A 19,264-nucleotide genomic window follows, 5' to 3' on the forward strand; every position below is an offset into this window, starting at 1 on the left:
GGGGGAAAAGTACCATCATAACCGCAATGTGAATAACCCTTTTCTAACAAAAAAAAGTGGACCCCTGAAGTCATACTTCAATTTACAATCCAAAATTAAGCTTCACATCCAACACATTTATAAAAATTTGGTTCTACAAGTCACGTATTCATTATGAATACAAGACCTGTAATCATATATTCATTTCTTATCACAAGAAATGTGATAAACAGATAACATGACCCATCTAACACGAGGTTCTCTCAGGTTCTCAACAGCTTACCCGATGCCAAGATTCATACAAATGAGGTGGTGGAGGCCATGGCAGCTTCTTGATTTTGCTGATAGATATCAAGCTTTTTACAGTTCATTGCTGCAAGCACTTGATGGGAGATTGTTGCTGTAAGTTCTCTTAGCTTTTGCTTATTGAGTCTCCTGCAATTATAACTGAACTTTTTTTTTGTGTTATTTATAACAAATTTTACTGATTTAATTATCCGGGAAAAAGTAATTAGTATTTACAATTATGATTTGTTCAACTGGTATTAACCGAGTCTCAAGATGTGTATATTTTGATAGCATCTCCGACAGCTATGTTATAATTTTTTAAAGTAGCGTATCAAAAGTGAAAATATCTAAAAAAAGAATATCTAACTTCAACGGCTACTCTATTTTAGCAACTACACGCTTACAACATCAGTTATATTCTTAAAATATTTAATAAATTGTGTGATTAAAGTGTATGTGTGTGTATGTATATATATATAAATGCATGTATGTATATTTACAGGGATGTTCAAATAGAAAAAGCAAAAAGGTTGGAGATACGGAAGTAGATCTCGACCGTCAAATGGATTTGATCCAACGAATGTGATCAAAGAGGTGCTTAAGACTTTAGTTTTAAAACTAAAAAGACCCCCTTCTCCCTATTTTAAATCGAAAATAGGTGAAATATAATTAGTCAAATAAATTATACCATAAAAACACGAGCATTTTATCTAATTTTAATTTGACATACATATTGTTATAATTTTTTCATTCGTGAATCCATGTTTCCATGCCTCCAATCTTTTTGTTGTTTACGTTTGAACCGTTATCTCTATGCTTGTAGATATACACACAAGAGATGTTTGGATGTGAAATTTGAAATCGTAATGATCAATTTCTATGCGTGATTATGTATCCAGAGGGCGTTCGGATGTGCTCTTAAATACGATTTGAAGTTGCAATAATCGAAAACACCCAGTAGAGATGTGTGTGCATGTAGCTACATGAGTAATATTATATCCTTTTAATTAAAACCAGATATATTTCTTTTTATGATATGATCTTGTAACATTTAATGATGACGATTATGTCAAAGTATTAATTTATAATAATGAATCAGATGTTACTGATAAAAAAATATATGGATTGGCGACTTAACGTACACATCACCAAATACGATTAGGTTATTGGTTAAAAGAGTATGAGATTGTAAACGTTGAAACTTTATTACATTTATTGAAAAAAAATAAAATAGAAAACTAAACAAAATATGTTTTATTTTGATTTAGGGGGTGTTTGGGATTGCTTATAAAAACAACTTATTGACTTATTTCGGTGTGACACCGGTAATAAGCATTTTTTTGAGTGATTGGATAAACAACTTATACCAGTGTCAAACCGGTAATAAGAAGTTTTTGAAGAAGTTAAACCCTTCTGACTTATAATAAGTTGATAAGTGCTTTTATAGAAAAGCATAAGTTGTTTCAAATAAGCAATCCCAAACCCCCCTTAATTTGCTTACGTTCATCATTTGGTTTCTCTTATCTTTTTTAATTTTCCGTCTATATTAAATTAATTTTGAAAGATATATCCTAAATTACGTGTACATGATGCAAGTATTTACGAGTCATTTGTCAAAATCGACCATTTATACAAAAGTGTTGGCTTCCGATGAAAATGGAAATTATGGTGAGAAGGGGTAAGAAATGAAAAGTGATCTAGATTTCAGGTCTCAGGACCACCTCTTAAAAATCAGAAGTGAAATCAGACTTCAGTATCTCTTAAAAAACAAACTCCACCTAAGAGTGAAAATAATTTTTCTATTATATTTCCACTAAAATAACTTCGAGTTAATATTTTTTTAAAAAGAAAAAAATATATCTTATTAAATGTATAAAATATTTTAATAATATAGTAAATGTAGTAATCTCAATAATAATAAAAATTGTTGGAGTTGAAGGTAATTTATTTTTGATTTGTTATTTAAAGAATTTGTTGGAGATGCTCCTAACATTGCATAAAAAGTTATTGGTCGTTAATGATTTATGGGGGTATTTGGTTCAGACAGATGAATGAAAATGAATGCAAATGGGAATGAAAATGAGAGTGAATTTCCGTTCCCTCCAATGTAATCTGGAATCAAAATTTGGACTTCTGGGAAAATAAATCAATTATATTATATAAAATCAAATAGTTTCTTTAATTTTCATTCTCATTTATTACTGTTAAATACCTCTAACCTAACACCCCTTAATCTATTCGCAAGGTTTACAAAATACAGAAAATAAAAAAGATAACATAATAAATAAATATAATACTTTCTATTTTTTTTTAAGAAAAACTTTATAAAAATATATGGGTTTACATAACTTTGGGGTTGTTTGTTTATCTATTAATAGTTTTATTAAGAAGCAGCCTCAATCGCGTTGGTTAATTTATGCATTTAAAAAAATGGTAAAAATTAGAAATATTCACGTACAATCATATTTTTTTTAAGGGTTGTCACGGTAGATTGTGTGTACGGGTTACGAGTTGTGAGAATACAAATGTTTTATTTTATACAGTAAAACCATGACATTTGGTCGTAAAACAATTCAAAAACTACTAAATTGTCCCCTATTTATTAAAAACACCCTTAATTATCAAATTGATTTAGACACTAAAAGACGAAATCGGATATTATATCTGATTTTTGTTCCCCAAATCAGATACAAATAATTTTTTTTCGTGTCCACAATTATCGTGGTTTTATTTTATAAACTAAAACCATGACTTTTGTTTCTAAAAAGGTAATAAAAATAGTTTAAATCGTCTCCTATTTATTAAAAACATCATTTAATCGATATACACTAAAAGACAAAAAAGTGGGGGAAAAACAAAATTAAATGCATGGATCGCCCCCTGGGGTAGATCCGGTGAGGTGGGGATCGCCCCCGAGGTAGATCCTCATTATCGAGGCAAATAGTGTTGATTTTCTAAAAATATATACATGTGGGCCCCATCAAATTAAATTTTTAATATTTTTTTGTACTGTTGGGTCAAAGTAGTATGGATCGCCCCCATGGTCAAACCATGCCCCCGGGGGCGATCCGTGTGATCATTTTGACAATTTCGGTAAGAATCGGCTATTTCGTTAATATATCAGGTATATTTTGGTCGTTTTGATGATTTTTCCTTAAAAAATATGTCTCTTAATAATTCTAAAACCTTCTGAACGATTTTGTATCTTGTCTCCCTTAACCATTCAACACGTTGAATGCGTTTTGAATGTTTACCAAATAGTTATATTTTGTTTTGCACTATATTACAAGAGCCTCTTAATCATTCTGTAGCAAACTATTCAATAACTACCAAATAATCCCAAATTGTTTGAACAATTTTATTTATCATAAGTGTATGTATTTTTATTAGGAGTTACCGAAGTATAAAGTTGTCGTATAAGTAATTTTCTGATTATTAATAACCAATAATAAAAAAAAAATCAGAATGTTTTTAGAAACAAATAATAAAAAATCCAGAATTTCTCTTTATAAAACATTTTTTTAAAAGTTATTCAGTAAATTACGTGAATACCCTTTTCATTTTGGCTCTCTCTTGAATGAATTACATTTTTGTCCCTCATTTAGGGTTGCTTTTTGATTTTCATTTCTACAATTTGTAAAATATATTGATGATTTTTTTTTTATTAACCTAGATATCCAACCCGCTATACGAGCCGACTAATCCCAGAACGACCACCTGCTTTGCAGATAGTCCGGAGTCACCGCATTTAGACCTCCGTGACCACAAAGGGATTTTTATTTCTTCTTAGATTTGAACCTGGGACATCCTGATACTTATTTTTTTGTGTTTTTAGATCCAATATAGTCCCTTCTATTAAATCCATGAACTTCTAATGAGTATAAACCATATTTTCTTATATAGCCAGAAAGTCATGAATTTAATTAAAAACTTATTTAAGGTCATTTACCTAAATGACTGTAGTGTGTGTTCTTGGTTGTGGAGGAAGGAGATGAGAGGAGGGAAGTAAAATGACCAAATTATCCCCTCACATGTATGTATGACTAACAGAGCTTCAGTTAACGGTGTCATCAAGATATGATTTGACAAGTGGTTATAAGTTTTAAAGTTAATTGTATCAATGACATGATTTGTATTTGAAACTCTCGTTATATATATTTCAATTTTAATTTGGTTTTTAAATTCTCAATCACGGATATATTTATGTCCGACTTATATGACACATTTACAATATATTATTACATACGTGCAACTTATTAATACATTTGAATTTTATGAAAGTAACTCATAACCAAATAATAAATATGTTCAAACTTCAAATACAAGATAAGCGTAGTGAACCGATAATACAACAAATTATTTCATAAATCTAATAACCAACAAAAGAATATATATATATATATATATATATATATATATATATATATATCCTTTTCTCAAAGCCTCACAAACCCATAAAATAAAATTGAAAGAGACAAAATAAAGATATATCTTGTTGCATTATGCACAACGACAGACCCATAATTATGTCGAGCGGGTGCACTTTTAAGGTGGATCAATATTCAAGACCCGCAAAGTTGTCCGATGCGTTTTTAGCCGAATCCCACCGAGGAATTTTCTAAGTTTTTTTTGTTGATTTCAAGAGACTTTTTTTTAATGTTCCTTGTATATTATAATATCTCGGAGTACCCCTCAAAGTTTAACCGTCGCTCCTTTCAGACCCTATAAATATTCTACTTACAAGAATAAGTGGAACAGATACACATGACCTCACTTGAAGTTCAATAGATCTACCCCTGAATATGCAGACATACTTCTAGTTATTTAATTTGCTTGTTATATTTTTCTATAATACGTTCATGCTTCTAAAAATCACTCTCTTTTCACCACATAACACAATTTTTTTTTCTTCATTAAGGTTCTGAATGATGGCGTGACGATAAAGTCAAACCTTAAGCCTTAGGATTTACAGTGAGGTTACAATATTTTTCAAGACGTGACTTATACGATAAATTTGTATATCATATATATAATTATATAAAACTTTTTTTTTGGGGGGGGGGGATAAACGAAAACCCACAAAAAAAAACGGATGAACAAATATATCAAAATCGATATCAAATTAAAAATAATAAAGTGATCGTTTTTGGTTAATTAATTATTGCTTGTTTTTCTCCTACACTCTTGAGTGTTACTAAAAATGATTAAATTAAATGTCATTATGTTTAAAAAATATATATATGTGACTATATTTTCATATTTGTTTTAGGGTCTGTCTAAAAACAACTTAATAAGCTTAATGCATTATTGAGCTTATTCGTTTAGCCATACTGTGGTGTATGGAAGCGGCTTAATGATTTAGTAATGAGCTTACCGAATAAGTCTTTGGAGAACGCCCTTATGCATACAGACATCACATTTCGTTGAGATTCTATATTTGCTAGATGATGTTTTTCATCAGCGATTAACAAAAAACAGGCTTCCTTGACGATATCTCGAATTGTGGGTTGTATATTTGGACTTTGAATTGTCAGTCGGTGTTACATGATCTTCTTTTACTTATCTTACACGAAAAGAACATGATGTGTTTAAACACAAATATCACGCAAATGCAAAAATGAATTTATGAACCTAATTTGAGATTCGATAACGATATCGGGCATAACAAAACCCTAGATCCAAGTTGTATGTACATTTATGGGTGTTTTCTATATTTTTGTGTATGTGTTTACACACACACACACACACACACAAAAAATAGATATTTCAGATGGAAACAATCTTAAGTTTAGAAATCTGAAAGACGCGAAAAACCGCATGAGAAAAAAACAATACAAGCATCCAATCAAAAAGAATAAAATGCCCGTTTTCTGTATAATTTATCTGTCCCCAAGTTTGATTATATTTTGCCTACTTTCCATCAAGAAAATATAAGGACGTAGTTTTTCTTGTAAAAATAATATTGTAACTGTCGTCTTAAATCATACCATTTCATTCAAACCCATCTAACGATCGAGATCTATTTTCACGTTTCCAACCTCCAGACTTATCATCTGAACCGTCAAATGTACTATATGCTTGATAAAAATTTAACAGTCAAATAAAACCATCGAATACCAATCATATATGTCCTATATACGACACATGGTTAAAAGTGTCTGAATGTCTCAGGTTCGAATCCAATGAGAAATAAAAATATCATTGTGGCCACGGAGGTTCAAATGTAGTGACTCTGGACTATCCGCGAAACGAGTAGTCACCCTGAGATTAGTCAGCTCTCATAGCAGGTAGTCGACCTGAGATTAATCAGTTCGCATAGCAGGTTGGATAACCAGTTAATATAAAAATTATTTTTTTTTGCTTTCTATGACATTATTAGGATGACAAATGACAACATCCTCAAGTCCTAGGATGACCTATATAAGAAAGGCATGCCACAATTTCCATCTAAAAAGGCAATCAATTCAATTTGTAAGTTCCATAAATGTACCATATCTTATATCATAAGTCAACATTAATTACTAGCTTATATTACATTATAAAAGTAAGTTTAAGGATTTGTACATTTATTACTTATTAGAAGGGTACTTGTACAATGTAGCGAGATACATCTTAATTTTAGTGTTTTTTTTTTTTTTTTGTCTCAGTCAATGTTATAATACGGCTTAATGTGGTTTTGAGAAAGTGACAATGTTTTTATTTTTGAATAAAATATAAATATGAAGATATCATAAAAAAATTTGAAAAAAGAATATTGATATCAGTATCAAACTAACTACTTAAAATTTCTCGTTTTTTGTGTATTTCTTTAACTCATTTTTTTATAAAGATAATGATTAATTATTATGTTTGAACTTATTAATTATCCTAATTATATTTTAAACTTTTTATATTTAAAATGAGATGTTTATTCTTTATTTGATTATGTTTATCTGTAGTTACTTACACGAATTCAAACATGAAGCTTTAATAAGTTGTAATTACGCACAATTTACTTGTAATATTGAATTTTAGGTAATATGCATCAATAAACAATGTTTCATATATGAAAAATTGTTTCTAATAGTTTTTATCGAATGCTTTATAATATAGTATAGATTATAATTTACTGTATAAATATGTTGTTTTATCTTAACAACGATGATATATTAAGGTATTTTAATCTATGTATGCATTATCGTTTTAGAAAAGTATATGTATATGTATTTTATTTACTACAACTTTTTACGTTACAAAAATGTGTACTAAAAACTGGAATGATAATTTTGACTGTATTTATTGGATATTGTATCTGATTTATTAAGAAGTTTTATTAATTATTCAGTGTTCTAAAAGATATATTAGGTGTATTCTTTTCATACTCTCTCGTATAAGTGGTATGTCAGAGGCTTTTTGGTCGGTTTTCCATTAACCCACGTATTAATTAAATTCTCTGTGTGAATTAATTTGTCTGTATAAATTGAAAAAGTTTTTGTTAGATAAAGTTTTTTATAAATGAAATGAACATGTTTTTTAATTGAAAGAGACATGTTTGGACAAAAAAACTTGATGTTCTATATAAAACTCCCCTAGAAGCATACTGAATAAGTCATTTTTCATATCATTAAGTCATTTCCAAACAATCATGTATATCTATTTGAATAAGTTGCTAACGAACATGTCCTGAATTCGAAATTAAGTCATTTCCAAACGGTCATGATTTTTCATTCCTTCAATTTAACCTGGAAAAAAAATGTGGACTTCAAATTATTTTTTTATTATCACTTTTATTAACCGATTATTAATAAAAGTGATAACAAAACCACAAGGGTGGTGCTTAATTGGTTTGAGTTTGATTTCAAAGATCAAAAGCATCAGGAGGTCTCAGGTTCAAATCCAAGGAGAAATAAAAATTCCCATGTGGTCATGGTGGTTCAAATATGGTGATTTCAAGCTATCTGTAAAGCATGTGATCGTTTTAAGATTAATCGGCTCACATAACGGGTTGGATAACCAGGTTAATAAAAAAAACAAGAGAGAATAATATTTTTAAAGAGATAGGCTGGACAAGTGACACGTGTACGGACAGATATGATGGAAAATTGTCGGGGGAGATGCCACGTGGAGTAGATGTACTAGTCTAGCCATCCACCCACATGCACTTGAGCAAATGACTTCCTAGTGTTAAACATCTTTTTTTAATGTTATTTTGTATTGCTTTCTTTAACCACGCGCTACTTGGCGCGTGTATTACACTTTTTGTCTTTTCTTTTTTATTTATCAAATATAATTTTACATATACCGTAAACTTTAAATTTGGTCCATATGGTTTGTTAAAAACAACATTAATCTCAAAATTACAAGATAATTATCGTAGTTTGACATAACGTTTGGATTCAATCACTCTTTTTAACGGTTGTTTAAAAAACCCGTTAATTAAGGAGCATTTTAGTTTCTCATCTAATTAAAAAAGCTCAGGGACCAAAATCATAAAATCGATTTTGAAATGGGTAAAAGATAAAAAATCGATTAAAGTACGGAAATCTCTCTCCTTTAACGAAGTTTTTAAATGACCATTAAAAGAAGGGACCAAATCCGTACGTTTTTAGAAACTGTGATGGCTATATTGTAATTTTCTAAATTTGAAATTAAATAAATCCATTACATAACATCAGAAACATATAATTTCTGAAAGATACAATATCCACAAACTTGACATTCATTATGCTAATACTTTGTCGCTGTCTTGAAAACATTTTTAATAGCTATGTTAAAATTAATATTTCAGAGATTTTAGAAGGTGTTTAGGATTGCTTATAAAAATAATTTATTGACTTATTCCGATTTGACACCGGTAACAAGCGCTTTTGAATGTTTGGATAAACAACTTATATCGGTGTCAAACCGTAATAAGAAGTTTTTGAAGAAGTTAAATCATTATGACTTATAATAAATTGATAAGTACTTTTGTAGAAAAACATAAGTTATTTCAAATAAACAATTCCAAACACCCCCTTAAACCTTGTTTTTTTACTTCAACAACTATATTAAAGCATATGCTAAAATGGAGAATAGAACATATATGGTAGATATCTCTAAATTTGGAAAAAAATTTAAAGCTTAATACTAGAAGATATATATATATATATATATATATAATTTTCATAAAATATTTTAATAATATAATCAATGTTGTAATTGTTAAAATAAAATTATTTATTAAAGTTTGATATAATTTTTTTTAGAGATTTTGATTACTGATATCATTTAAAAAATATTATAAAATTGCTAGAGATGTTTAAATAACATTGTTTTATTTTTTTTACTTCTTTTGGATCTAAAATTCAATGTGGAAATTTTATTTTATTTATGACATTTTCTTAAATTTATTTTTGTAATTAAATGCATTATAAAATATTTAAATGTTAATTTTTTTATGAAATAAATGCATTATCCATTTTATGTATTTAAAAAGTTTGTTAAAGATATTTTTATATTTGGAAATCATGTCATAATTAATTGCATGTGAATATTGTCATAGTCATCTTTTATGTCACTTTGATAGTTTGATTAGTGCATCCCAACAACCTTAATGGGTAAAATCACTGAGGTATAACAAACCAAAACTTGAAGGGTTATTTATGTAAACTTTTCAAAAGATAAAGGGGTTAAGTGTAACTTCTTATGGCTGAAATATTTGGGTCTCAACATGAATAGGTTGGGTGTGTTAGAGAATATAAATTCATGTCATTAATATTAGGCATGTCAAAAAGATGGGATGGGGTGAGTTTTGTAATCCCGGCCTCGGCTCTGGTTTATAGTAACATCCTCTGGCCCTGGTCTCGGTGGGGATCAAATTCCCATGAAAAATATCCGTTAGTTTAAATTTATTGGGGATTCATGGCCCCCGTCCCGACCCCAGTTTGAGTAACATCTCCATCCCTGGTTTGAGTCTATCAGGGATCCCCGGTCCGGGACCTGTTTTAGCGGGGAATCCCTTCCCATTTCGGGTCGGTGAACCTGGTTTCCCACCGGGTCGGGACAAATCACCATCCCTAATTAATATGAATTTGGAAGGGTTAAAGACACATTTGAAAAAAAAATCAACATGCATAGTGATAATTTGGCTGTTCAGTGGACAAGTTATTTTGACTGAATGTCAGTTAATACGATGGTTTAACAAGTGTCTCATGTCGCTTGACCGACGTTGGTTTTGTCACACAATTGACCAATCAGTTCAAGATTCATGTGGTAGTCGACGACTTATTGGTTTATCGACAATAGTGCTCACATAAGGCTATAACTGATATATTGACTTAACATATATTTGTTTCGCATGTATTCAGTTCAAATGTCAAACTTTTTAGTTATACTTTTTGTTCCACAAACACAAAAAAAATGTTTACATTATGAGACAAATATATGTTAATAAATCTAACTGTAAATGAAAAAAAAATGAATTATATGAAATAACATATGATACACTGGTTCTCAAAGCTATCATAATTTTATAAGTTATTAAATGAATGCTAATTATATTACCAAAAATGTAAAAAGAAAGGAAGAGGGGCATAAAAATTAGGGTTTAGATTTGGATGAAAAATTAGAGACGTTTTTGTAGTGTAGTTGTTGTGGGTATAAAGATTTGGGGAAGTCCCATGAACGGCTGATTGTGAGCGTGAGAGAAAAATCATCCCTTTCGCTTGCTTCGTCTCTCTCTCTCTCTAAAAAAACCTTGTTGTCTATATATGTGGGTTTCGGCCCTCATCTTTGCCTCTTTCGCGTGTGAATTGCGAACAAAATCGTAGTCACGGAGGTGATTTTGCAAGAAATCCCATCAGAAAACACACATAAACTCACACACTTCACACACAGATTGACATAAGGGATTGAGATTTTAGAGAGAGAAAGTGGTTCTGTATTCCGATTGTCTCTACTTCATTCAATATACAATGTCCACTTTCTAGCGGACAAGGTAAATTTTAATCATATGTAATCGGAAGATTCAATTCTGATCATCACTTCGTCTCTCTCTTCATGTCTCAAAAATCACAATTTTTTCTTTGATTCGAGCTATAAAGCGCCTTTAGAAAGGGGATAGTTATGGAGGATTTTTTTTTGGGCTTGTGATTTTCACTTTATTCGATTGAAAATTTGAATCTTTGCTATGGGAGCTTTATTTGGATTCTTAGTGAATTGAGATTTAGGGTATTGTGTAATTCCGAGTTTTTTTCTTTGGTTTTGGTTCGGATCGTTTACTGGAGAGATTGCATTGAGTTTTTTCTGGAGAATTAGGGTTTCGATCGAGATTTGTGATTCGGGAGTCTAACTGGCTTTGTTGGGAACGGCCTCCATTAGAGTGCATTTCTACATCGGTAGCCATGATGATGAGAAATCGCTGATCTTCTTTTGGCATGAGGCACACGCATAGTATTGCATAGGCAGTGATCAGCTGGATTTTGTTTGTGGTCGAATTTCATGGGGTTTTTTTAGATGTTCGCTGATTGATTACAATAGGAAAGTGGCAGTGATGCTTTGTTGTGTACAGAGGTTGCAAGACATAAGGGTGCTTTGGTTTTCCTTAAGAAAACCAACCATTTGGATCAGCATAGTTTAGGCAAATTCTGCACACATTCTGTATTTTTTGTGGCTTCCATGTTTGGCTTTACAACTTTTAAGTGTTTGGATTTTTTAGGTGTGGTAGAGAGCTATTGATTTGGATTGCAGTCACTGTTGAAGGTAACTTAAGTTTGGTTGTGGGTGGTTTTGCAGTTTGAAACTGTGGGTTTCATGGAAGAACATTGAATCTGGAAATGAGTGCAAGGACATGGTTAATGGAGAGGAAAATAGTTGCTGGTTCCTTTCTACGTTGGGACGGCTGTTCTTGAAAGTAATTGAAAAGCTTTTGTTTCCCGATATTTCTGGTACTGATTGTTTGTGGAATTTGTGCAATGTCTCGGTGCTTTCCATTTCCACCACCGGGATATGAAAAGAAACCCACATTAGACGAACCTGACTTGCTAAAGAAGGTAAGCCTCCCAATATAACCTTGCAATGGCTTTGAAAATGCTTATATTTATTCAGCATTCCTATGATTCCTTCACTATTTGACGAGCTTATTATAGATATTTGATACCTTTGTGGATTGTTTTGTTACTTTCTTTCTAGTGATATGTTGGGTGGTTTTGATTGTTTGTTGCATAGTAGGACAAAATAGCCTAAATCAAAATATCATTCACAAAAGTTGCTAGAATTCAATTTTCTTGGGACTTCAATCACGTTGCAATATATGTTTGTGTTGGTAATGCCCTTTTGCCATTTGCAAATTGGTTAGTGGTTAGATGTCAATTCGGCAGTCATATTTGTTATAAATATCTTGACGTAATGATTGTGGAAGATATGACCTAATCATTTTGGAGAAATTGGTATTTTCTAGTTGCAAAGCATGTTGGCCTCATTTGAAGCTATGACCTAAATGTAAGTAGCACTTGCCTTGGTGTTTCCATATGGAAAGTGAATAAGTTTACTACACACGTTAATGGTGAAATAAAGGCTTGTCTTTTACTTATGTACACAAGACTTTGAGATCGTGCTTGATATAAGGCGAATATTGACTTGTGTGTAACTTAAATTCATTGCTTGTCACCACTTTTCTAGTTATAGCGAATATTGACTTGTGTGTAACTTTAGAATTTATTGCTTGTCACCACTTCTATAGTTATTAATGACGATGTCATTATTTGGCACTTTAGAGTGGCATGTCTAGAAGAAGTTAAATGTCCAGACTTCGTTGTATTATAATTTATGACCCCATATGGTATTTAGAGGAAAGTGAATTTTGACTTTTTAGCGAAGGTAATCACTTGACATAATGATGAAACCTCTTAAAAAACAAAAAGAATTGATTTCTTTGATACTTCATAACTTGGTTTTACAAGCTCCTCTTCATGCCTCCTTCCAAGTTTTGACTTGTGCATATTGACACACGAGTTCAAATACAGTTGATTTCCAAAATATCCTTACATCATATGGCAGGATATCAACAAATGGAGATTGCGTAATTAGGAATATAGGGAGCAGAATGATGATTCTTCTTAAAAATATGAAGCTCCGAAATAAGAGTAGAGAATGGTGTGGAAGTGAAACCCACATGTAGTCATATTAATGATGACTGACGTAACGGTACAAGTGTGCAAGTCATATTGGTGTTCTTAATTTCAAATTCCAAGAAAAAGGTAACATTGCATTAATTTGGGACATCTTAAGATAGAAGCTGTTGAACTTACTTTTGAGTGAAGTGTTTGTTGAATCGATGCATCCTTGTATTTGTCTTAGTAATCTTCCATCTGTTCTTTTTCGTGTTATTAATAACCGTGCTACTGACATCTTATGCGTCTCCCTAGTCCATGGGGTTTATGCAATACGCCCTCCACATAAACGGGGGAATGTTCCCCCCCTTCCGGGTGATGGGCATGGCCATTTCACAAGTATTCTCAAGCTGGGATTGAACCTGGATTTTTCACACAAAGTGTGTTAAGACCCTGATTGTTTGCCAAACAGGACACCCTGGTTCTATCTATTATGAAAATGCATGTTGCACTGTAAGGTTCAACCAACCAATGCTAGAAGAGTAATAATCTAATATATGTCATTAAGTTTTCCTTTTTAGCATAATTTTATCGTCGTTTTGTATTTGATTGTGGAAAAGTTAAGCTACTGATGTTTTCATAAGTTTTGACCAGTTCTACTAGCTTATCTTTTTTTTCTTTTGAGTTATCAAATTAGATGTATTCTGTGATCCATGATAAACAGTTGTCCAAGATGGTTTTCTCCATATTTTTCCTCGATAGGCCTTCTGTTTTTTGTATTTTGGTTTCATGCTTTCAAGAGAACAAGAAAAGAACTTGTAATGAAAACAGTTGCAATCGTAAATTTATTAAATACGAATGAAATCATCGATATGCATGGCAATAATTCTTTGGTTACTGATTAATATACCCTTAGCGGTGTAATTCAGAATTTAAATTATTTGAAGCAAGTATATAGAAGGTTGATAATTGTTGAAAGGAATGTGGAACTATGAAATATCATTAAGTGCTAAGGTGAACAATAGATAGAATCACAAGAAGCTGAAATGCATGTGGGAAATGTAACATGTCTCAACATTAGGTTAATTGTCGTTACCTCTTTCTAATACTTGTATTAATTACGGTTAATTTAATGCTGTTTAAGAAAATGATGTCACCATTTTGTTGGTTACTTAATTTTGGATGTCTAAAAGTTCTATCATTGTAGAGAATATGATGAAGTTCTCTATACTGGGACCATATATGAATGACATACTTAAGTGATCAATAGCCTTTTGGTCTTCGGACTGTATGCTTAAATGCTTATTGAAGGACAATGTTTCCGTTGTATGGTGCATGATATGTTTGGCAATATGGAATTACTTTCGTGTGTTGCTTGTTTTTAGTTGGTGTGTCAAGAAAATATGCTTTTCAAATTAAACCAAACCAAACAAACCCTGTATATCCCGCTTGAAAGCAGGTTCTGGGTGGGGTGAGATGTACGCAGACTTGACCTCTACCCTCTGGGTAGAGTGGATGTTTCCGAGAAAGACCCACAACTTGTCTAAAAGTTTGAGCCAAAAGGGTATGCAAGTTTTTGTCTTTACTTGTTTGACTTTATGGAACTTTGTCAGGGTCAGGTGTCAATGTTCTAACATAGTTCTTCATTTAAACCAAATCAAGCAAACACAATATATCCTACTCAGAGGTGGGGTATGGGGGGATGAGATGTAGCAGAGCTGACCTATATTCCAACGAGTAGAAACAGCTGATTTCGTTAAGACCCCAACTTTCAAGAAAGTGTATGCGAGGAAAAAGAACTTTTATAGAGTATATATTCTTTATGGTACCATAAAAAAGAACAACAGGGGAGTCGTCTATATTGATGCTGGTTGAGTTTGTTAATTTGCTGCTTGTCTCATTACAACCGAGTTAATACAAATGTAGATAGGCTTGACAGCTTTAGCTTCTTGAGATTTTTTCAACTTTTTGGCATTCGCAAATCAAATTTGTTAGAAACTTGGAACACTCTGTACATAGATTATTTTGTCTCTGTGGCTGCTTGTTAGCTCTTGCATTTGAATTTGGGATTGTAACCCCATATTGGTCTATACTGCTTCCTGACAGTTTTGATATATGTGTTGAAACAGTAGAAATATGACTCGATGCCATTGTTCATTTGAGGTGTAATGTTTCTGATGATTGATTTTGGTCTTTTTTGGGGAAAATCTCCTTTTTAGATGGTACTCAGCGACTTGTTTGTTGTTTCAGGAAAAACACAAAGAGAAGAAGCATAAAAAGGATAAGAAAGATAAAGAGAAAAGAGACGGTAAAGAGAAACGAGAAAAGGACAGAAGTGAAGGAAAGCATAAAGAGAAGAAAGACAAGAAAGACAAGAAGGATAAACATCGGGATAAGAAGGAAAAGAAGGGTAAAAGCAGCAACCCAGATGAGAAGAGAGTTCACAGCCAATTTGAGGGGTATAATGGAGAAAAGGTTCATCCTAACGATAGCACGAGAAGCAGCTCCTCAAGCGACAAGAAACAATCTTTGCAGTTTCAAAATGGGGAATATCACGAGCAGCTCCAAAAGAAAGAAGAATCCAGTAAAGAGAAAAATAGTTCCTCAGATGACAAGAAATCATCAATACAATTTTGTGGCCAAAATGGAGAGTTGGTCAGAAACAGGATTAAGGCTACGGATACTTCTGAGAATATTAAATTCGTCCAGGAGTTGGATAGAAGGATTAAAAATGAGGAAAAGGGAACGGGTAGCCACCAGTTTGTTGTTGAAGGTAGAAAAAACAGTGTTAACAGAACCGAGGTTCAAAAGATGGATGGGCGGCAATCGATCATGGAGGAGGCGGGCTTTGGCAGAAATGCAACAGTCCAGAATAAGATCAATGGTAAAACATTACCACCTTTGGACAACAAGATTGAGAAAAGGATTGAGCAGAAAGATAAAATGCCGCAAAAAGAAAGTGAAGATAAACGAGGAGATAAACGGAAGAACAAAGATAGGGACAAACAAAGGCAAGGGAAGGACAAAGATATGGAAAAGGAGAAAAAGGAGGAGAAAGCAAAGGAAAAAAGCGAGCAGAAGAGAGCCGAGAGGGAGAAAAACAAATATATCAGGAAGAGCGAATCCGTTGCCAATCCTAATAATTTTTCCGCACATCCTCCGGAAAATAGTTTTCACGGCACCGGTAGTGAAGGAAACTTAAAGAAAAGGAAAGATATGGAGACCAATGGTGTTTCTCATGGTGAGTTTTCTTTCTTTCTTTCGTATTTTTTCTTCGTATCGAGATCTATTTTTTCTTTCAATAAAACCAAACCAGACTAATCTGACTCGTATATCCCACTAGAAAGTAGGGTCTCTACCCCCATATCCTACAGTATTAGTTCCATCTGATGTTGGATATCTCCTACGAAGCTGCATGTGCTGCACCAAGTTTTGAACTTTATGAAAGATCTTATCTAGGTCAAAATTGTAACTTTGACATATATTGTTAATTTGTTATATCTATTTCATCAGATGTTCAAAATCGGTAACTTTCTACAGAAAATCCGAAATATGATGGTTTATGGTGTTGTTAACCTTGTCTTAATGTAATATTACCACTAATTGATAAATTTAAAGCATTGCCTTGTTTTTCTGAAGAACCTCTGTGCACAATGTTTGTACTTTTATTGCGTCATTATTATACTTATTACGTATCTATTTAATGTAAATTTATGAAGGTCTAAGATGTTCAAGTCTTCATATTGAAAGCAGTAGCTAGAAATTTTCTGGTAGTTTGTATTCCCTCCGTCCCAATATATAAGTGTCCACTTTCCAGTTTCCAAGTCTACCCTTGATCACGAAATGAAGAAATTCATCACCTTTCTATTGTTAAGGGTAAAATTGTCATCTAGTTGCTCAAAAAGTGTAATAATTACACGTCTCTTAAACCGTGTACCTTTTTCTTTGTGGACATTTATTCTAGGACGGAAGGAGTACTAGATAAGCTGGATTATTTTTGGTTATTAGTGGTTGACAGTCCATCCCCTCCACATATTTATCCATATTATGTACAAATATTGAATTTTGGTGTGTGCTGATTTTTGGATTATGTTACAGAGAATGAATCCCGGCCGAACAAGATGGGTCGATTCAGCTCTAATATCTCTCCAGAAAATGGAAGGAAGCTAGATCCTGTCCAAAATTCAGGCTCAAGTTTGTTAGATAGGCAAGGGGCATCTCAAGGGGCGTCACTGAATAGCTTTAAGGTGGGTAGTAAGGGTCAGAGAGTTAACGGCATGATAGATCCCCAACCAGATTCGGTCCCTGCTAAAACACCACCATTTCCTGCTTTTAATCACATTCCGGCCAAACCCTCCCCAATCAAGTCACCACCTGTAATTACAAACCATGTTGCAGCCCAACCGCCCCCTGTTCCTACAACTAAGCCACAACCTGCAGTCCCTAATCACATTGCAGCCCAACTGCCCACACCCAAACCACCACCCTCGATTCCAAATCATGTTGCAGCCCGATCACCACCCCTTTCATCAACACCACCACCATCTACCACCGCTAAACAACCCCTTTCCAGACCTAAGCCACCACCTGCTGTTGTTAACAAGGCGGCACCACCACCACCATTGCCTCTTCCGAAAAAGAAACCCGAACCACCAATGAAACCACCTCACCCTGATACCAAATACTTGAACCAGATACTATCAGTTCCGAAATTGGACCAATGGTGTGGTTTTGATGAGCAAGAATGGCTATTTAACAGGAAAGAGGAGTACCCCTGTTCCAAGAAAACAACAATGGAGGAGCATCAGGTCCAGGTATGGTCTGAAGCTAAGCACATAGAGTCTGTTGATGTTTGTGCTTTGCCGTATGTTATTCCGTACTAATTGATTTTTGATGAGGCACCATTTTATGACGTGGGGTTGGGATCTTGAGATGATTCCGGGCGGCTTTTCTTTCTATTTTCCATTCATCTAGTGTCTTGATAGTCCATCTATGCTTCTGGGGAACGCCTTTCATTATATGATGATCATGAATCGCGGGGCTGATCAAAATTCGAAAAAGAAGTCGAAAAATGGAACATTTTCCATGATGGGCTGGATTGGGTTGGAGTTTGAGGGAAGATAGATGCATTGGTGGCTTTCTGCAATGTTTATTGATATTTGCTCAATGCTGAGATGCTCTTTGCTAACTTGAGAGTGTAAAAGAAAACCTGTTTTTGTGGTGTTACAACTCCACCACAGTTTTTGATTTTGTAATATAGAACTATTTACATCAAATGTAAGATAGGGTTGGAGGAGGGGTAAGATGGGGATTTTAAAAAAAAGAGTGGTTGGTCAAATCCATTTCTGACATTGATTGCTTTATCTATCATCATCCATCATTTTTTCATTGGTTTGTCTTTCTATCCATGGTTTGGATGGGTCTAAATACACCCTTTTTTTACATGGTATTAACCTTAAATTTTATTTCCTTTTTATTACATTTTTACCCTTTTTACATGTTATGAACATGAAATTTTGTTTTTTTTACATTTTTACCCTTTTAAATCTTATCAACTTGTTTTTTTTCTTAATATTTTTACCCTTTTTCATGTTATGAAAATGAAAATCTCTTTTTCCTACATTTCACTGTTCTAATTTTGATTCAAAATTGATCTAAACATGGTTTTCCCATTGTCATAACCATAAGGGTGGTGCCTGGTTGGTTTGAGCTTAGCTCCAAAGATCAAAAGTACCAGGAGGTCCCAATTTCAAATCCAATAAGGAATAAAATTCCCCTTGTGGCCATGGAGGTTTAAATGTGGTGACTCCGGGCTATTTGTAAAGCAAGTGGTCATCCTGGGATTAGTCGGCTCGCATAGCGGATTGGATATCTAGGTTATTAAAAAAAAATGTATGGTTTGTGCATAAAAGTTAGTTGTCATCTAAATA

General features: G+C 32.9%; 2 protein-coding genes across 6 annotated transcripts in view; both read left to right on the forward strand.

Moving 5' to 3' along the window:
- The window catches only part of LOC112519648 (Werner Syndrome-like exonuclease), a 6,538-nt gene extending 5,243 nt beyond the window's left edge, over positions 1–1,295 (forward strand). Inside the window, exons 6-7 of one of the 3 annotated variants that reach the window (XR_003069935.1) lie at positions 247–381; positions 1,167–1,295. Coding sequence is in view for 1 of the 3 variants with exons in the window: in XM_025127865.1 (XP_024983633.1) it covers positions 247–315 (69 nt within the window). In the remaining 2 variants the exon portion in view is untranslated. Of the gene's footprint in view, positions 1–246; positions 540–769; positions 969–1,166 lie in introns of those variants that run through there. The other 2 variants (XR_003069934.1, XM_025127865.1) reach the window with 2 other exon arrangements.
- Positions 1,296–10,909: 9,614 nt separating this feature from the next.
- On the forward strand, positions 10,910–18,693 carry LOC112519521 (glutamic acid-rich protein-like). 3 transcript variants are annotated; one of them, XM_025127694.1, is made up of 4 exons: positions 10,910–11,221; positions 12,019–12,275; positions 15,585–16,575; positions 17,433–18,693. In XM_025127694.1, exons 2-4 carry the CDS (start codon positions 12,198–12,200, stop codon positions 18,215–18,217), a joined length of 1,854 nt encoding a protein of 617 aa, XP_024983462.1. In that variant the 5' UTR covers positions 10,910–11,221; positions 12,019–12,197; the 3' UTR covers positions 18,218–18,693. The 3 variants fall into 3 exon arrangements, with proteins under 3 accessions (XP_024983462.1, XP_024983464.1, XP_024983465.1); XM_025127696.1 differs by having other exon boundaries at positions 10,911–11,221; positions 11,942–12,275; XM_025127697.1 differs by having other exon boundaries at positions 10,923–11,062.
- The last annotated feature ends 571 nt before the right edge of the window (positions 18,694–19,264 follow it).

The sequence above is a fragment of the Cynara cardunculus genome, assembly GCF_001531365.2.
Source record: "Cynara cardunculus var. scolymus isolate 2C chromosome LG 10, CcrdV1, whole genome shotgun sequence".
Taxonomy (NCBI): domain Eukaryota; kingdom Viridiplantae; phylum Streptophyta; class Magnoliopsida; order Asterales; family Asteraceae; genus Cynara; species Cynara cardunculus.

Excerpts from the sequence above, each read along its gene's own strand:
- LOC112519521 (XM_025127694.1), top strand. The coding sequence starts at position 12,198 with ATGTCTCGGTGCTTTCCATTTCCACCACCGGGATATGAAAAGAAACCC. Across the intron at positions 12,276-15,584 it reads AACCTGACTTGCTAAAGAAG|GAAAAACACAAAGAGAAGAA; the intron begins GTAAGCCTCCCA and ends TTGTTGTTTCAG. Across the intron at positions 16,576-17,432 it reads GACCAATGGTGTTTCTCATG|AGAATGAATCCCGGCCGAAC; the intron begins GTGAGTTTTCTT and ends ATTATGTTACAG.